At 27.0% G+C, this 19,718-nt stretch overlaps 2 protein-coding genes across 2 annotated transcripts in view; one reads left to right on the forward strand and one right to left on the reverse strand.

Annotated features, from left to right (window-relative positions):
• Nucleotides 1-19,718, reverse strand: part of LOC132924178 (limbic system-associated membrane protein-like) — a 517,415-nt gene that overhangs the window by 41,379 nt on the left and 456,318 nt on the right. Inside the window, exons 5-6 of the mRNA XM_060988319.1 lie at nt 15,868-16,018; nt 9,910-10,007 (exon numbers count right to left, since the gene is read on the reverse strand). Coding sequence (XP_060844302.1) covers nt 9,910-10,007; nt 15,868-16,018 — 249 coding nt within the window. The remainder of the gene's footprint in view (nt 1-9,909; nt 10,008-15,867; nt 16,019-19,718) is intronic.
• Nucleotides 1,347-7,837, forward strand: LOC132924179 (uncharacterized). Its single transcript, XM_060988320.1, has 8 exons — nt 1,347-1,518; nt 2,623-2,793; nt 3,188-3,375; nt 4,641-4,791; nt 4,980-5,101; nt 5,162-5,290; nt 6,896-6,961; nt 7,030-7,837. Exons 1-8 carry the CDS (start codon nt 1,443-1,445, stop codon nt 7,240-7,242), a joined length of 1,116 nt encoding a protein of 371 aa, XP_060844303.1. The 5' UTR covers nt 1,347-1,442; the 3' UTR covers nt 7,243-7,837.

The raw sequence follows: 19,718 nt of genomic DNA on the forward strand, positions 1-19,718 counted from the left end.
TACATGAAAAATAATTCTGAGCAGAGACGGTTAGCTTAAATCACTAAGTATATTTTCATGATATTGAGTAGCAATTTATTTTACTATTTTGATTGTTGAATTTATTATATTATTTTTATAAAATATCATATTATAGATATTTATTTTTACTATAAAATAGTGTGAATGGATTCATGGTATACAACTACAATTAAAAGATAATATCTTAAAATGAATCTGCATATTTTGAAAATTCCATATCGTATGAGTACTTGTTACAATATATGTATACCGACAAGTTTTAAGTCTCCACGAATAATTTTTTTGAATTATAACAAAATAATTGACATCGTTGATCTTTGTTAAGATATGTAAATTCATCCAATTTTGAATTTCAAATGTTTATATAAAATAATTGTGTGTATATTTTTTAGATTTTGGTTCCCATATGAGCTAGTTATGAGGAACATTGTGTTAAATTTTCAAACCTCAGCTATAAAAATTAAAGATTTTAAAAATAATTTTCTACAAATCACCTCATAGTTTATTCGTTTATTCCCATTTGGAATTATTAACACAACTCAACAATTTTAAAAAGTTACGATTACAAATATGACTTAATTAAGTTATAGGTATAACGTCGCTATTCAGATGATTTTGTTTATTTAGATAAAACATTCTAAGAACATTTAATACATCTGAAACAATGTTTGAACGAATATTAAAATAATTCAAATTTTATGATACAAATTTAGACCAACTAAACTAAAATTATTAGATATTTTTATTAATGGTTAATTAATAGAAGGACTTTTAATTTTCATAAAAGAGCCGGAACTTTTCCCAAAATAAAATAGATATTAATTTTTTTAGATTCAGCATATTACATTGATTTATTTTAAGTTTTAGTAAATTGGAAAACCCTTTTATAGAATCAACTGAAGGAAAATTTAAAGCCAATAAAACAATTATTCTATCGTCAAAAATATAACAAATCATACTTAAAAGTCTAAAATCTAACCATAAGAATAATTAGTTTTATTTTACTTTAATTAAAACATGGAAATGATAGGTTATACTTAAATTTTTAATTAAATTATAAAATTGAATTCTAATTAAAACTTAAATATTACCAACTGCTCGAATTATATACGTCATATTATAATATGTTTGTATAGTTTTAAAAACGTGAGATAGTTAACCGATGAATTTTTTGATAATATTTCAAATAGGTAATAGCTTTTACTTCTATTAAAGCACGCAGATGATTTATGTAATTGCTAAATTTATTTATTTATTTATTTATTTACACAATTGTAATATTATTATTATTAAAAATAATTGGATCGCGTTGTTTATACATCGAATTGTTGGTTGCAGTGATTCGACCATTTTAATACTTACATTTTAGTTTAATGCATTTTATATTGTAACTAAACTAGCGACAGTTTTAAAATATTAAAATGAGTATTTTTATATTACTTATGTTTTTTGTCCTAGAACTTCTATGGATTCCAATCAATGCAGATGATTTTCCAAGTAAACATTTTAAATAAATAAAGTTATATATGATAACAAAATCAATTTCATATCAATAAGAAATACATATAAAAATATATCAAATTGTGCATGTTGGTTTGTTCAGTGTAAACTGTGCAGTGTAACACAAATAAAAAAAAACATTTTTTAGAAGACGCATTGTTGTTTATCAACTCTCATACAAAGTAGTAACCATATATATATATATATATATATATAATATTTAAAATAATTTTTTACTTGTTACACTAAAAATAAAAAGATAATTTAAATTATCGTATCTACATAAGAGTAGTTTTAGAGTCGACCACTCTATATACGTAAATATAAATGTGAAAATCTTTGACATGCTTATTCTCTGAAACTACACACCCGGTTATTTTGATTTTTATTTTTAATGAAAGAGCTCATCGTGGAGCAGGTTTTAAGTCTATTTTTTATTCTACAAGTTAATGAAAAATCGAGTTATTTATTTTTTTAATAATCGGAAAATACGCACATAAGGATATTGTTTTTTCATCTGTATCACCAATTATTAGTTATTATTAGAAATTAATATTTGAGTATTTGGTGGAAATATGTAAAATATAAAATTATTTATTTCTGAATTATACAAGAATAACAAAATTCAATTGTTGCCTCAAATTGGAGTTGAATAAAATAGGTATATCCGTTGATTCTTGTTAGTTTTTCTTAATAATATTGAAAAAATAAAATTTAAAATGGTACTGGAAAATTATAGAGGAAAACATTTTCTACTTCAATACGTGACATCAATTTAAAAATTAAAAGAAAAATTACGCATCATAGTAAAAACAATATCTTCTTTCACCGCTCAGAATTTAAGATTGAAAAACACAAAAATAACGATTTATTAAAAATTTAGTATGAATTTAATAACGATACAAATATAAATGTCAAAGATACTATAATGATGGAAAATATTGAAATCTAATTGAACTACTTTTAATATTCGTAAATAATCAATTTATTGTACAAAAAAATAAAAATTATAATCTCAAAAGAACTCAAAATAGCATCTAACGAATGTACTAAACATAACGCATATTAAATACTAATACATAATTAATTGTTTGTTTTCAGCACTTGGAATATCACCATGTGTATATTCAGGTAGTTATGATGAAAGTGGAGCTTACGGTTATGTTTTACCAATGCCGGTTTCATCTCTACCAATGGAGTGCACATCCTTTATTTATGATGGAATAATATATGATAACAGTTCAGATATTAATCCTCCTCCTGCTAGTTTAAGTAAGGAAGAACAAATGTAATTAGTGAACAGATATATCAGCAATCACATACTTCAAAAAAAAATATTATGAAAAGTAGAGACGTCATTTTTGGAGGAGGGAGAAATACCCTATATATGACTATTTTATTTCTAATAGAGAACCTAGATCTGTCTGACCATACAATATAATTTTATAATTATATTAATATAAACGTTAAACACACACGTTAAATTAGAATCACCAAACAGAATAATCGCATCATTAAATTAATTAGACTTTACATTATTTTTTTTTTAATAACATTTATTAAAATAATTTAGATTAAAACTGTTAATGTAGGTAAATCAATATAGAATTGACAATAATCATACCATTTTTCCTACAAATTAATATAGTTTTTTTTTTTTTTATAGAAATTATGAACGCTTTTAAAGCATCTGGCAAAAGATTTTTTTTAATTTATACTCATGGATCCTTAACACAATGGATGTCATCATTAGATTCTAGTGTTGATATTGAAACAGAAGCATTATCATCATTTATAAAAGATAGTGCTGCGTCAGGTATAATACTGAAGGATTTAGATTATAATTATGATGCTGTAAGTACCGACTATATATTTTATAAGTTATTATTTTGATAATATTTAGAATTAACAATAGGTAATAAGCTATAGACAAAATTATTATGACAGAATGATCATAGATATTTTTACCTATTGAAAAATCTAGTTATAAGTTTAACTGAAAACATAATATACTAATCTTAGTAAATGGTAATTGTTTTATTTTAAACGTATATAATGACGCTGGCGACAAACATAGAAATCACAAATAATCACAAATAATTATTTAATTGAAAACGGGAAGAGGTGGTTCAAAAGAAAATATTTTATAGGAATTTTCAAAATAACCCGGAAAAACGAAAAAAAAAATAATGAAAAATGGATATTTTCATAGATATCAGGATTTAACTAAAAAATTTTTTTTGATCGAACTCTAATAGAAGATATTTAAAATATACATCAAATTTCCAATTACACCACAAATTATCATTCCTACATGTTTTGGTAAATTTTTCTAATTATCGATGCTTTTTGACTTAGAGAAATTTGAAATTTGAATTTTTTTTTGTAAGTGTCGATAATATTTTTTTCACTGAATCAGATTGGAGAAAATTAGCTTATTGTTTGTTTAAAAATGAACAACATAGGTATCTAACTAATACTAAAAACGAGATATAGCGCCGTATTTTATATTTGTTCACTTTGATTCCCTTTCGAAGTCAGGTTATATAGTCACTATGTTATGCTTATGATTATTGACTGTCGATAAATACAAATGATAAATATTAATCGAGCCACAATTCAGATATAACAAACTCTGGTAACTCGAGTATAACCCACAAAAATTTGGGCTGCTCAATTAGGTTTTCATATTTTTTCGTAGTCATCTTCAGGACGCAACTAGTATATTGCCGTAATACGTATATTATACTGATTATAATTGAGTAAACTATAACACTTTAAAAATAGTTAATTTTATCAATTTGCACTGTCTATAGTTTTACGTTTAGGTACCGCAGCTACTCTCGCTCTTACCCAACTATACCATCTTATTTTCTCTACGTCTTTCGTATGTTACAATTATTTATTATGTAGTATAATATAATACTTAAGTAATACAATAATACTATATAGCGGTAGGTACTATAATTCAATATTTATACGAATTCATAAATAACAACAACATTTTTTTTTTATCAAAATACTTTCTTTGATATAAGATGAGGTAGAATAGACAAATTTACATAGTAAAAATTTAATCAATATCAATAAATATATTTTTTTTTTTTATTGTTTCCTAGAATTTATCATATCACGTTGACACAAACTTCTACAGTAATTTAAATAAAACCATTCTTTGTATGAAACAATCTATTATCGGTTTAAAAATTGGAATATATGTTAATGCGAGTAATATTATATATCATTATAGTAATGCATCGTCTCAAGATTGTAAGTTACAAATTTACTCAATTAAAATTAATTATATTTTATGGGGTTATTTAATTAACAATAATTTAGCAATTTTTTAATGTTAAAATTATATGTTTTTTAATGGTATCTAGTACCTAAAAATTATATTATGTAATTATTAAATATTAAATTTATATAAATAAACATATTATTGGTTTGATTGATAGTCTTTGATTTTACTGTATTAAATGATGCTGTGGACTTTTATATAATTGAATTTGATGGTTTCAATGAGTGCAATGATCAATTTAGAGGCGGAATTGTTCCTCTATGTGGTCCTAAGTCTTTGGTAAACATGTTATATCCAATTTTTCAAAAATATCATAACTTTATTGTACCTATTTAACAGGTAACGTTTGCAGAAGCTTTTCAATGTTCAACGATTGCAAAGAATAAAATTTATCTTGAATTTTCAGCTAATCCTACTCCTGATATTACTGAAAATAATTTGCCATTATGTGGAATGTCATATCAAAAAGTATAAAAATATTTTTATTTTATTATTATAATATATAATTATATTATGTTTAAAGAGTTTTTGATCTTATTAAATATTTGAGAAAAAATAACAAAAAAAACGGCAATAGAATCAGCACCAATTTTCGAAAAACACAATTTCAGTAGTAGTTATTTGCCATAAATGTGATTAAATACTATTTGTATTAGAATTCATAGAAAAAAAATAAATAATTTTAAAATTGTTTTTGATATTTTCAGTTATGTATTTATTTAAAAAAAATATGTTCAAATCTTAAACTTTAATTTTTTGATAATTATAACGATGTATTTTGAAAAAATCATTGTTTATATCGACATACATTACAAAGAATATTTCAATATATTTAAAAATTGTAGCATTAACTATACTGATATTATCTAATCAAACGTAATTTTAGGTAAATGTAATCTTTTATTAAAAGTTATTTGGAAATTAGGTATTTAACAAATCGCAAGTTACAAATGTAACTAGGTTTTGAAACTTAGATACTATTATAACTGATTAACGATTAATGTCCAATCATGATATAGCTGAGTGAATTTCCTGGTTTTTTTTCTTTATCTGTGTTAAACTGTTGCTCAAATTCTAATTTTTGGAATATCTATGTATAATTATGGACCATATTTTGATTTACTTAGATTTGTAATGCTACTAAAAACTATCTTACTCTTTATCAGAGTATTCAGAGTGGAGGTTAAGTTACTTATCATTACTTTTTACTGGCATCATTTTAAGACATAAAAAGACCTCAAGGCTTTTACGAAAAATGTCTAGATGTATTGGTGGATAGTCAGATATTAATATATATGATTAAGATATTTTAGCGTTACTCATTGTCTACCATTAAAATATTGAGTTTTTTTTTTGGAAGTTCAATAATACAGTATTTTATTTCGTCTCTGTGGCTTGTAATTATTTATATTATGTATACAGGCTACATTTTTAGTTACCTTAAACTTTAAAGAACAATAATAGTAATTTATTATTGTTGAGGCACCGGAATACGAAGGTTAATGATAAACATATTTAAAATTTCTTCGCATACATATTATGTTATTGCAAGTACCGACGCAAGAATCCATGTTATTGAATGTTCAATATTTTCGTTATTACTTATTCACTGTTTGGCGTTTACTGTTTAGTGTTTTACAGCGAATATAGTTGATAATATGTTATTATTTCAATACTGAAAACTATGAGTTACATTAACATCGATATTATGATTGAATGGTCACCTCATTAATTTGTATCTGAGAACTTTGAGATGATTCTGGATTCTATTCAAACTTATTTAATGATAAAGTACACCCTCAAGTTTAAATTTAAATACCTGTATGTGACTGATTACTCAATTTTGTAATAGTAGCTTCCTCGGTTTTTTTCAGTGTGATATATTTTTTGGCTTAGTAAAAGAAACCAATTAACTATGTACTATTATATTATCACAATATATTTAAATAGACAACACCACTATTATTAATTATACTTACGTATTAATATTTTACATATCACATTAACTATGTCATATTTTTAAGAATATTCAAATAATTGTAATATTTTATAAAACATATTTTAAAATTACAGCTTTGTGAAGACAGTAAGAGCCTAAAAATGTGGTGTGCTGATAATTCAGATTCATTATATTACAAAGTAATAATTTATTCAATATAATGAGATATTAAACATACTTATTTGAATATTATTTTTTTAATTTATAGGGACAATTTGCTAAAGTAACAATAAATGCGCAAGGAATCGTAGTAAAGTATATCGATACAATTGATCCCGCTGGATCCTGCAATTGTGATTATAAAAATCAATTTATAACATTTCAAATGTTGTTACGTGGTTTTAAAAACGTAGATAATATTAAGGATTGTACATCAATAAATGATTTTACAAAGGTTAAATGCTCGGATGATGGAAATTAGGATTCTGGAAACTGTGTTACTAATTTTTTTCATAATTTGTTTTAAATGGTTAAATGTTTATCATAATTTTTATATTATGCTTATCAAGGGTAATTTATTTTAAGTACATTATGAATAATTATAACACATTATATTAAAAATTTGCGTTTTTATGTAATTATATAGCTGTGTGAAATTATTTTTTCTATTGATCTTATGTATTTAATATTATATTCACTGATAACATAAATTTACAATATTTATTTTTTTAAATGTGTTTTAAGAAAAATTACAATTTAATTTTTTAATTTTTAAGACTCACAAATTAAAAGAAATACAAAAACATATACAATTATTTAAAAAAAATTAAAATGCTAGTCTTTACATTTTGAAAAAACGATCCATGAGAGTCAAAAAAGAAGTCATTATAGTAGTATACTAGTACGTATTTAAAAAACGGAAAACTAAAGAAAAAATATGGTCGCCGTTATTTAAGACTCAGACGGCATCCACGGTCGCGCCCATACCTAGCCGATTTAAATAATGTTAAAGTTAAAGTTCTTAAGTAATTTAAGTTGATACAAATACACGTATGTAAAACTTTCTCAAACTATAATTACTTCATATTTTTATTTCAAAGCAGGTAATATAATACCTTCCTTCTTAGCTAAGTTCATGTCATTAAAATTATACATATGTGGTAATAGTACTCGTTAACAAAATAGTTAAAAAGTTGTATGATACGTTGATAAATGTATTTTGAATTTTATTATAAGCATAATCACTAAATAATATTGTTAATTTCCATAAAAATTTATATTCAAAATTAAAGAATTATAATTATAATAAATTACAAAAATACCACAAATCGCATGCCTACAATATAAAGCCTATTTTATATGTTTTTATAAATAAAATACTGTCTTATAATTCTTATAAAGTTCAATGATAATACAATTGTACACTAAAACAATATAATACCTTTTACTTACAATGCATAGTGGCTTGTTATTAACTTAGCTTTAAAAACAAATCATTTTTAGCGGCCAACCGTTTGTGGCTTATCCTATAATATGAATATGAAGTTGCACTACGATTACATGGGGATTCATCAAGTATTCTTACATTCATTTTTTTATTTCAATTTCAATTTTTGGAATTTTTAAATATACACCTAAAGACCATATTATTTTGTTGTAGCGATAAGAACTTCTAGTTTCTCTCCTTTTATGATATAAATCATTTCATAGGTATATTATTAAAAAAAAATATGGTATTACCTAGTTCAAAATTGAAATGGGTAAATTAAAATGGTCATGAAAATGTTTATATTAATGATAGTCTTCAAAAATGATACAAGAAATATATTAAATACATGTAATATCGGATCTAGTATTTATTATACTCGGACCATTGTTATGAATCATAAATATTGATAAATATTTATATAAATTACTAAAATGTTCAAATTGCCATAGTTCTCAAATCTTTCCAATTATCTTTGGTTCATAAAGTGAATAACCAAAAAACTACACGTTCATATTCAGATTTTGACATTTCAACGTTTGTCAGGAAAATTATCCATTGAATAATCGACTGTACGATAGCGGAGATCGTCAATTGTTATTTGAAGAATACAGAAGTTTGTATCTTTATAGGACACTCTTCAAATAGTGTACACAAAATGTTATGAATTTAAAATTATTGGCTTGATTGAAGTATAGGTATTTAAATTTTTTCCATGGATCAAAATTACTTCACGAATAACTGGGTAATTGAAGAAGGAAAATGAGACGCAAATGCTTGGTGAATCACCCTGTACAGCGAACGAAAGAACGCAGGCAAAAATAAAAACTTGTTTGAAAACTCTGATATACCAGGTCGTTATGGCGGTAAGATTGACTTCATAAACATATTTGGGTCGTAATAAAAACTAGGTGATACTAATACCATATACTACTATACTGCTATACTACTACTTCAGCCTACTGCCACTATAATGGGCACTACTACTACACACACGTTTTCCATTTTGATGGGCTCGGTGTGTATTCACCGTAATTTGTCGGCCGACCTAATGACTTCCGTGGCCCGCCGCCGCGCGCGAGCAACGTAATAATTATTACACTAGCGGTTGTCCGTCGGCGAAACGCGGCAGATCGCACAAAAACGTGCCAAGGAAACGTATAGTATAACGGCAAATTACGAATGACCGCAATTTAGGTGTAATTTTCAATTTACAGAGTTTCCGTGATAAACATATAACCGTACTATACCAACTGCTGCCGTCCCACCGCGATAATAATAATTTTGATCTCTCGCCGTTGCCGTGTGTAAGTTTCCTTACCGGATCCATTGCCGAGCCCCAACAAACGACGGTAAAATATATTTTATCCCTCGCCTGACCAGCTCACCCCCCACGCATTGTTTGAACGTTATTCATTGTTTCAAACTAAAAAACATTCTTCGCTAATCTGTTGGGTCTAATGTGCCCGTTGAAAACTTAAGGTTCGCTATAGAAAACGATATTAATGGCGGATTGTTTGTATTTTACGCGAGTACATTTATTGTATTGGGAAAATCGATTATTATATAGTAACAGATTTATTAAGATTCAGATGTTAAGAAGTCATATCAGGTTGGAATTAAAAGTCAAATGTTAGACGAAAAAAAAAAATTATAACTTACGTCAGCTTTGGGCTCTGCGTGTACTATACAGACGATTTCAGTTTCTTGTCCTTCCACCGTGAATACAATAGACTGTTCTTCTTTAACTTCCGGAGGATCTAAAAAATTCAATGTAATAATTTAAATAAAGTCAAATATAATATGTCATAAAACAATACACACGTGAAGTATTTATGGTATTATGTAGGTATTAACTATTAAATTATACATAATAAAATAATAAAATTGTATTTATTTAACATCTCGAAAGACATTTCAATAAGTCAACATTGAAATTTGAATTTTTATGTACTGTTATATTGTTTATTAAATCCTTGTATACCTAGGCGTATTATAGGTAGTATGCATCACTAATAAAATTATTAATATATTATATGCACTCATATTTTTGTATTTAAATTATTAAAATACAAATGAGTGTCGCGTTTCGTACGACAACAGCATTCCTTGCCAGTCACGCAGAAAAGGTTGTTTGTAATTTATTTATGGAAGGGGATGATTTTTAAATTTTCAACACGTTTAAGGTTTTGTATACTTACGCTACCTAGTAAAACTATAATATATTTCTATAATCAGTGGCGTAATTCGAGTATTGCGTGAAACCCGCACGTCTTAAACACTAATAAAACACTATACATATTTTTATAGGAAATGTCTGAATATTATTATTTTTATTTTTTTTTTTACAAAATTGAAAATATAGATAACAATTTAAAGTGTATATAATACTATAATATCGATTAAAAAATTGTTATCTGATCGTCAATGATTTGACTACTATCTTGATTTCAATTGTAACAGGACTATCACTCTAAGGGGGTAGTGGGTGCATTGCCTAATCTTAGATTTTTAAGGAATGGTTAAATTTTTAGTGTCAACCAATTATAGAATAGCTGGTATGGCGGACCATAGTAAATAATGGTGCATTATTATCATTTTCAAGGAATATATTTCTGTAGTGAAGACATTTATAAAAATGAAATTTCAATATTTAATTGGTAGGTACTTTTGTTACAGTAATGATTCACGTAGACATTTTTATAACAATTTAAAAATGCTCAAATAAAGCAGAAAAATACAGCGAACAAAGTACAGTGAAAATCATATTCGATAGAGCATATCGAAACACGGAGTAATTATTTATTGTTAAAATGTTAAAAACATGTTGTGCAATGTAATCATCAATGTGTAGAGTAATTCACTAAACTTGCCCACTCATTTTTGGAATTTTTAAATTATTTTTTTTGAAGAATTTTTTTGTTATTAGACTACGGTAATAGGTTTGTAAGATACGTGTGGGCTACGGTGATTTGAAAATTTTAATAATTAATTTCAAACGAATGCGATTAATAATAAATTTGTAAAACCATTTTTAAGGACTATTATCCTTATCATAAACATTTTAATGACAGGGAAGCACTACTTGACACTATAGTTCGATGAATCACCCAGCGTAACTACATATTTTGTGCATGACAAAGTACAATATTATATATATATATATATATATATATATATTAAATATTGTGTGGTACGCGATGTTTATCTTTCCGCTGTATACATAACTCATACACATATAAAATAATATATATTGCTCACAACTACATACACAAGACACACACGTATATATATTCTATATTGAAGAATACTGTTTTCTCGTCAGATGACGATTGCGTTTCCCCGATACAGGGTCGGCATCCGACCTCGCTGTCGAAAACCTTAATCAGATAAACCTCGCTGCGAAGTATATATATTCGGTCGAGTCGCAGGCCAAGTCGAGGGTCGGATCGGGATGTGACGAGAAAACGACTTATATGTATATATATATATGTAGTGGTATCGATGAGAGACGGACGCAGAGTGGGCTCTTCAAATTTTGCGCAAACACACAAACTTTACCTCTGTGCACGATACCCCTCGGCCCGACGACGATGATTCACGTGCGCGCACTGCAATTTGTAAGTCTTGCACTGCACACTTTCTGCCCGTCGAACTGTACACACATACACACGCACACATACGACATAGTCTATAATCACGTTATCCTTGTCGTCATCGTCGTTGGGGATACGATACGACAGCGATAGTGGCGGTGGAGTAAACAAACGCGCGATCGGGTGCGCGGACAATCCTATTTTAACAAAATGTCGATTTGGAAAAAATACAAAATAATATATATATCGTTCGTCTTTATTTTTTATTTATTTGTTTGTTTTTTTTTTTTTTTTTAGTATGTGTATGTTATATTTTTGTTACGAGGCCAGAGTAACCGATTCGAAAGGGAGAGTTGCGAGAAATTTAAAGAGAACGTTAACGAACTCTCATTGTTTGGAAACAACGGACCACGTGATTTTTGTAAGAGTATAGATATTAACATTGTTGATTTCATTGGCGTGTGTTTTTTTCTCCATCCGTTTCCGTTCGATTTTCTTTGCGGAGTAGCAAAAGAAAATAAGAATAACGATAAATGCCTGCTGGCGTACATTTTCCAGAATAAACAGACGCCGTTGGCATACTTGAGCCCATACGGGTTTTTCGAATGCGCTTTTCTACTTTTCTAAAAACGTCGGGGAAAAAATTAATTCTCTCTCGCGATATTATTTTCTTTACATCTTTTTTTTTTTTGCCAAGTCCTTTTATATTCTCAAAAACCGACAGTGACGCCTTTTTCCTTACGTTACTCTGCATAAATATATATGTATAGGAGTTTTTTTTTTGGGGCTATACAAATAAACGTATTATAATAACCCGCGTATATATATATATATATATTCGCATATAATACCGTCTTCACATCGTCCCAATATAGTTACAAACCACGATTCGCTATTTTAAGCCTTCAGAACGCGGTCACAAATATTTGTTTGAACATTGTCCACCTACGTGGTGTGTGTGTGTGTGTCTGTGTATGTGTGTGTGTGTGTGTGTGTGTGTAGTGTGTGTGTGTGAGTGAGTAGTATACATATAGCATTAACACACAAAATGTCAAATATAACGAAACAAATATAGAACACGTCACAATATATTCAAGTGTTAACGAGACGGTTTACATACGTGGGTGGGGTGGCGCTTTTATAATATGTACAGTTTAAATAATAAATATCGTTTTAATCTTTTGATACTTTTTATTGTGTTATAATGATTTAAAAAAAAAAAAAAGATTAAAATAAAACGATTTTTCTTTTTCTTTAAAGTCAAATAATATATTATCAAAAATACGTGAAAACTAAATAAAAGTAAAACATAAATAATATCATATACATGATACGTTATGCGAGTACTGCGATGTTTTTGATCACTCATGAACAAGACCAAAAAATATAATATTTTGATAATTTTCAAGTTATTGTTTTTCCAAACGCCAATAATGAACCTTTTTAGTCACTCTTTTTTCGTTTTCGTTTTGGTACGTTAGATAACATTGTTTTAAAAGATCGGAAAATTTGGTACAATAATAATACAAGTATGTACGTAATATTTATATTTTTGGCGGGCGTTATGATGTTAAAAATGAGTCATTTTTATTTTTTTGTTTTTATTCAAACGTTTCAGGGGCGTAACGCTCTACGACGAATCTGATAACCGCGAAAGTTGCGTATTAGGCAGACACCCGGACGGACGTCAAGTGCTCGTTGCATATTTCATCGGGTGGTATACACCTAGCCAAGCGTATTCACCACAGCCAAATCCTTATGAATTTTTATTAGTGACGGATTTTCTCGGCGCACGTGTCTTGTCGCATTTCTGTTACGAGACGTGTTCTCACGCCAATGATTCCATTATCCGCCTTCGTGTATAATTAATATTGGTAACAATGGAAAAGTTTAATTGCCTTGTTCAGGGTACGCCGAAAATACCCGTTTCCTTCCAGGAGCACAATAGAAATTACAATAAATAAATACGCCTCCACCGTGAACTCAATGCAATCTCACTACGAATCAAAATATATTTTATTAAAATAGCACGCGCGGTATAATCGCTCCTCCATAACCATCCAAATTATAATAATAAGTACTATTGTAACCGGCAGAAAGTAATCGAATCGGGACACAGCATTACCATTGAGTCTAATGTCAATAAATTTAAATGCACCTATTATTATAGAGGGGTGTAAGGCGTAGGCCAAAAATATTTTCATGGTACCAACGAGATACGCGAGTACGTGACGAACGGAAACAGAGTATAATAATATTATATGAATTCGAAGAAATTATATTCTTCTATGCAACTACTTCTATGCAAAAACCTAAAATAAATGGTAACTTTTCTACATGGATTTTTAATGAAACGATAATTTATTGTGTAAGATCAAAATGTGTACACGTATATGCGTATAATACAACATATTATGTTTACAATTGAAATAGCTATGATTATAATATTGTATATATGACGAAGTTCAACGTGATCCATTTAAATAATATATAAACCTAAACTTGCCACCTAATAATAAAATATATTTTACACTTCCACCTGTTCTAGTAAATTCATTCACTATATATTGTTATATTAATTTAGTATTTTAATACTACGAATAAGAAAGAGAACATATTTTGTAAATGTTGAATCAAAAACGTGTTTAATAATGTCATATATTTTAAAAATAGCTTATAATATTAAGGAAATAATAAGAATAAAAGTATACTATAAAAAAAAATAACTAAGAAACTATAACTATGAAATAAAATTACAATATTTCGAATGTTATTTGATATTATGTGTCATTGATAATAAAATATTTTAATTACCAAATTAGATGACGAGGTTTGGGTCGAAAGAATAAAAAAAGGATAGCGGATTATATGATGGGGATGGAATGCAAAAAAGAAAGCATTGTATCAATATAATGCATGAATTCAAATTAGTGGAAAATGTAACTATTAAAATTACGAATGGCTTTATTGATTAAGTAAGTATTAAAGTATGTGAGTAGTAAGTAGTGAAATAAAGACTGCTTAGGTATGAGAAAAGAAGATATAGCTAGTATGAACCATTTAGTCGTATAGCTAAATAGGATAATTAATTAAATACACGTAGATACATTATATTTAATTTTATGATAATATATCAATATATCATTATTGTGAAAAATATAATAAAATTCCTGAAAAATCAAATCATATAATATTGTAATTAAAAAAAAAAAAAACCAACATTGTACATAAAGCTAATTGTATTCTATGCAGTCGACGTTTATTTTAGTTCAATAATTACAATGAAAATATATTATAATTATATATTTTATTACAATTTAAATATAATCCCAATTTATAATATATAAAAAATGTACAAGTGAATGAAATAATATTTATTAGATAAATCGTGTATTTACTTATTTTAGTATTTTTATTTACAGTGAACAACTGTTGTAAGTAGGTAGAATATTTAAAGCTACTTTTTTTAGAACAAATACTCAAATGAACTAAATTAAAATATGAAACTCGCGTTTAGTTTATTATTACTTTCTGATGAATACTTACTTCACGGGTTTCATAAATATTTTTCTACCAATATTTAATGGGTACTTTTTTAAAATACCTATAGTATTTATTTAAAAATAATAATGAAATACAATTATATTTTTAAATAATTTTGAATGCATTTTTTTTTATTAATTAATATTATGTAAAATAATATATCACATAGACATTTTAATTTTTAAAAATCACCTATATTAAAATCTAATAATTTATTATTAAATATTAACTCTGATCTCGCAGAAAATAATTAGAAACCTTCGATTAATTGTTTTATTATATTCTCATTATATATTTAATGCAATATCTAACTAATACCTACCACATAAATAATTTGGTTATACTTTATGGGTATTGATATTATTTAAATAACCTGAATTTATTTATAGATGCATAGTGCTCCAGTGTTCTGTCAGATAAGTTTATTTAAGTTGTTTAATATTTTTATATAACATCAATATTATAGTAGTATGATACTTACATAGTATATTTAGATCGATTTCTTCGTTCACTGTTGTCCCGATATTATTTGAGGCGGTGCAGATGTAAACTCCATCCGCTTGTCTTCGGACAGAGTCAATTGTGTACGAGTTTCCGACAAATGTCTTTTCACCATTTGGCAACATATTGTTCTGAAAAACAACCAGACAAATTAAGTAAAATTTAGGACTATATAGGAGACTAGTTTAACGAAAGGCCAGATGTTTTACATTTGTGATGTGTTGTTGAATGCGTAATTAACGATAAAAAAATAATTACATTCAAAAAATGATTCTATGCAGAGCTTTGTTTACTATAGTGATAAAACGGTTACAACGTCCTAGGGATTCCATTATTTCTCAAACATATTCTCTAAATTACTTTCAAAAAATTGACTATTATCGTATTTTTTAAAACTTTACTTCATTATATTTCTCCGTATGTTTTCATAATTATTCGTAGTTTATAAAATGTCTATTTAATTGATGTCACTTTTAATGGGCGTAGAAGTAGATATCTACTTGAAAAATTGATAGTTTTTAAACACTTAAAAGTGTAATGCACACAGACAAAATTCATAATTTTTAAACCAATACATTTTTGACTTTACTCAAAATCTAAAATAATATTAATATTTACGAGAGCAAAATATAAAATGTTTTTATTTTTGTTTTCATTTAAAATTTAATAGTATACTATTGTATCAAGAAAGAAATTTAAAATTAGTTTTCACCGTATGTAGGTAACTATATAGTTAATGAAAAATTTAAAAATACTAATAAAGTCACAGTAAAGTAGATTATGAAACAATAAAAATTATCAAATAAATTGGGTGGAGGATGGTCGAGACCATTTGTGTTTTGGTAGTTCATAATTCCAAGAAAAAGTGCTTATATAGCTGTTATTTAGAGGTTTCTCTAAAAACAATTTTATAATATTATCATCTCATTTATAAGAATAGAAATTGAAAAACTTGTGAAATTTACATTATACCCGGTTTATTTATTTCATGAAAGACAAAGATGTTTTATATCAACTTTTTTTCTTTATAATATAAATACAATTTGTAATTTAATTTTTGAACTCAAACATTTTTTTTACATAGCTATCAAAGTGAATATTTAAAAACCTCATTTGTGATATTGCAAAAGCCAAATTTGATTTATTGTAATAATTACTTTGGTATAGTAGCTCCGATTGTTTCAAGGTCCACGGGAAGGGACTAATGTCTAATACTAAAACTGAGTTATTGTCGTCAACCCATGTAAATTGAACAGGTAAACAACATCATGTACCTATCTATTTATACTATTTATACTTAAGAGCCTCCCATCAGCGATTTAAACTACCATGTCGTCATCAGGCCAGTAGGCAATAATAAACATCAATAAAATTATTATGATTATAATATCATCATCATAAATTTATCATAAAATTGTCGACCTAAAAGTCGATATTATTCACTCGAGCAGTATAACAGAACAATGAATTTTTGTACGCAATGTTTATTTTATTTTTATTCGTTGTCGTTGTTGTTTTTGAACACGGGCAAAACAAATGCCATCGTTGTACACAAAATAAATCCTATTATCATTTTAATTTACAATGGGAAAATTGATATTTTACGAGTATGGTATCATAATTAATTACGTCGTATTCCATTCGTGCTTATAAAATAAATAAATTAAACATATTTTGATATTTAATTAAGCACGGCTGTAAATAATAATAATAACTATATAATATAATCATGCGTTCGCTGGTCGGCATAATAGTTATCAAATATTACAATGTTCGTTAATGGAGTAAATAAAATATGTTTTGCGCGTATGGACAATAATAATAATGTAATAACTATATTAATACAACGCGAATGTTTTATGTGTTACGCACGCAATATAAAAATAAGTAATAGGCACTACACGCAAAAACGATGAAAAATACTCACTCGAAATTAATATTCCGAATGTGGTGTTTGTATGATATTCGAGAATTCGTTTATTATTACCGAGAATAAAATTATACAAGCGTATTTTACATTTAACGTTTGAAAAGTTTAATATTTTGTTTTCCAGTAGGTACCTAACCGTTCCTACATTATAAACAAAACGATAATACGAGTCCACCATTCACGGCAACGTCGACTACCTATAACTTAATAATTGTTATCACCTGAACAAACAATTTAGATTTTTGATAGTTGCGCAATCTTAACATATTATAAATGTTCAAACCTATAACCTCCTACATTGTTCACGCGCGTGAACCTAACAATATGAATATTTATAGGAATTATAATATAATAGAACGACGTGTATTAATATTATGTGTACCTACACTGTTTACAGTATATAAAAAAAGGATATTCTTAAGCCACCATATCTTTGGTTTTATTATGTGTGTCGTATTTCGTATTGAGTTCAACATCGGAATACATAAGTGGAAACATTTTTAAAAGGTTTTATCTTTTTATCTCCACATTCGCATTCTTGCACACGCAGACAAACAGGGTTTCCGTCAAATTTTCAGCCCTATGTCCTTGGTGTTGGATTGTATCAAAAGTTCCCAGTAAATCATTCATAATAATAATATGTAGCTGACGGAAACTTGTGCGAAATGAAATACTTAATGCGTTGTACACACGTTTATTCTATGTGTATACAGCGTTTTAAGTTTTTGAACACGCACATAAATAACGCAGAGAGTAACGAGAGGCTGCCGTATAATAATGGAAACAGTTGACTAACATTAAGATTTCAGATATCATAATAAACGCGCAATGCGATGAATTACATTATATATATATATAAAAATCACGCCATTTGCGATTAAAAATAACATCTCTTAATGAGCAATAGAATTCTGTTTTTGTTTATGTTATTTCCGTGTGTTTAAAATAAAGAATATAGTTAGTTCCCTTCATCAATATTTAGAGTTATGGAATTCTTCACTTAAAGGGTAGTTAGATGCAAGCCACTGTATAGTAATTTGTGAAACATAAATATGCCAAAATGCTGCTCTCGCTTAATTTGCATAGTAAAGCGTGTTCGTTTGTAAGAATAAGAATAGTAATAGTAATAATAATCATTATTCGTCGTTGGAAAAAAAGAAGAAAACACTTCGATACTTATACTTATACACAGGCACAATGTGAAATATAGAAGAAAGTTAACAGTTTTGAAAGTTTTTATTAGTAATATTTACCACCCAAAGAAGCGGTTGCAAGTTGGTAGCATTTCAGGTCCGACTCCGTCGATTAAAAATAAAATTCGTCAATGAATTCGCAGTCGAGCTATGCCAGGGATAGCATTGAACAGATAATAATGAACAAAAACATTTGCAAAAAATGAACCAGAAAAGCATCAATACAATAATAGCTCGTTCAATGTTAACGCAAGTCTATAGGTAATCTGGACTGTTATTATATAATATTATACATGAAAATCAAATCGATATTATAGACATTAGATGAATTTATTTTAGTTTTGGAAAAAAAATATCTCACATGGCTGTATAACTATTAACTATACAATAAGGTGTTAAGTGTAATGATAATTGAGCGATAAAATACCACACACCATATTATTGTATTGCAAATATATATTAGGCACATCGTCTAAAATGTCTATAGATGTACAAATATTATATCGATAACATATATAATGTCAGTTAAATAATTAGATATATATATATATATATTATGATAAAATAAAACAACGATTAAAAACAAATTCAATAAATACTGTGTATTATGTACGTATACCTATATATTTTTTAAAGATATTATTATGTAATTAATTTTTAATTAATTATAACGATGTAATATTTTTAAATTTAACCATCAGTTAATCA

Source organism: Rhopalosiphum padi, chromosome 3 (assembly GCF_020882245.1).
Source record: "Rhopalosiphum padi isolate XX-2018 chromosome 3, ASM2088224v1, whole genome shotgun sequence".
NCBI lineage: Eukaryota > Metazoa > Arthropoda > Insecta > Hemiptera > Aphididae > Rhopalosiphum > Rhopalosiphum padi.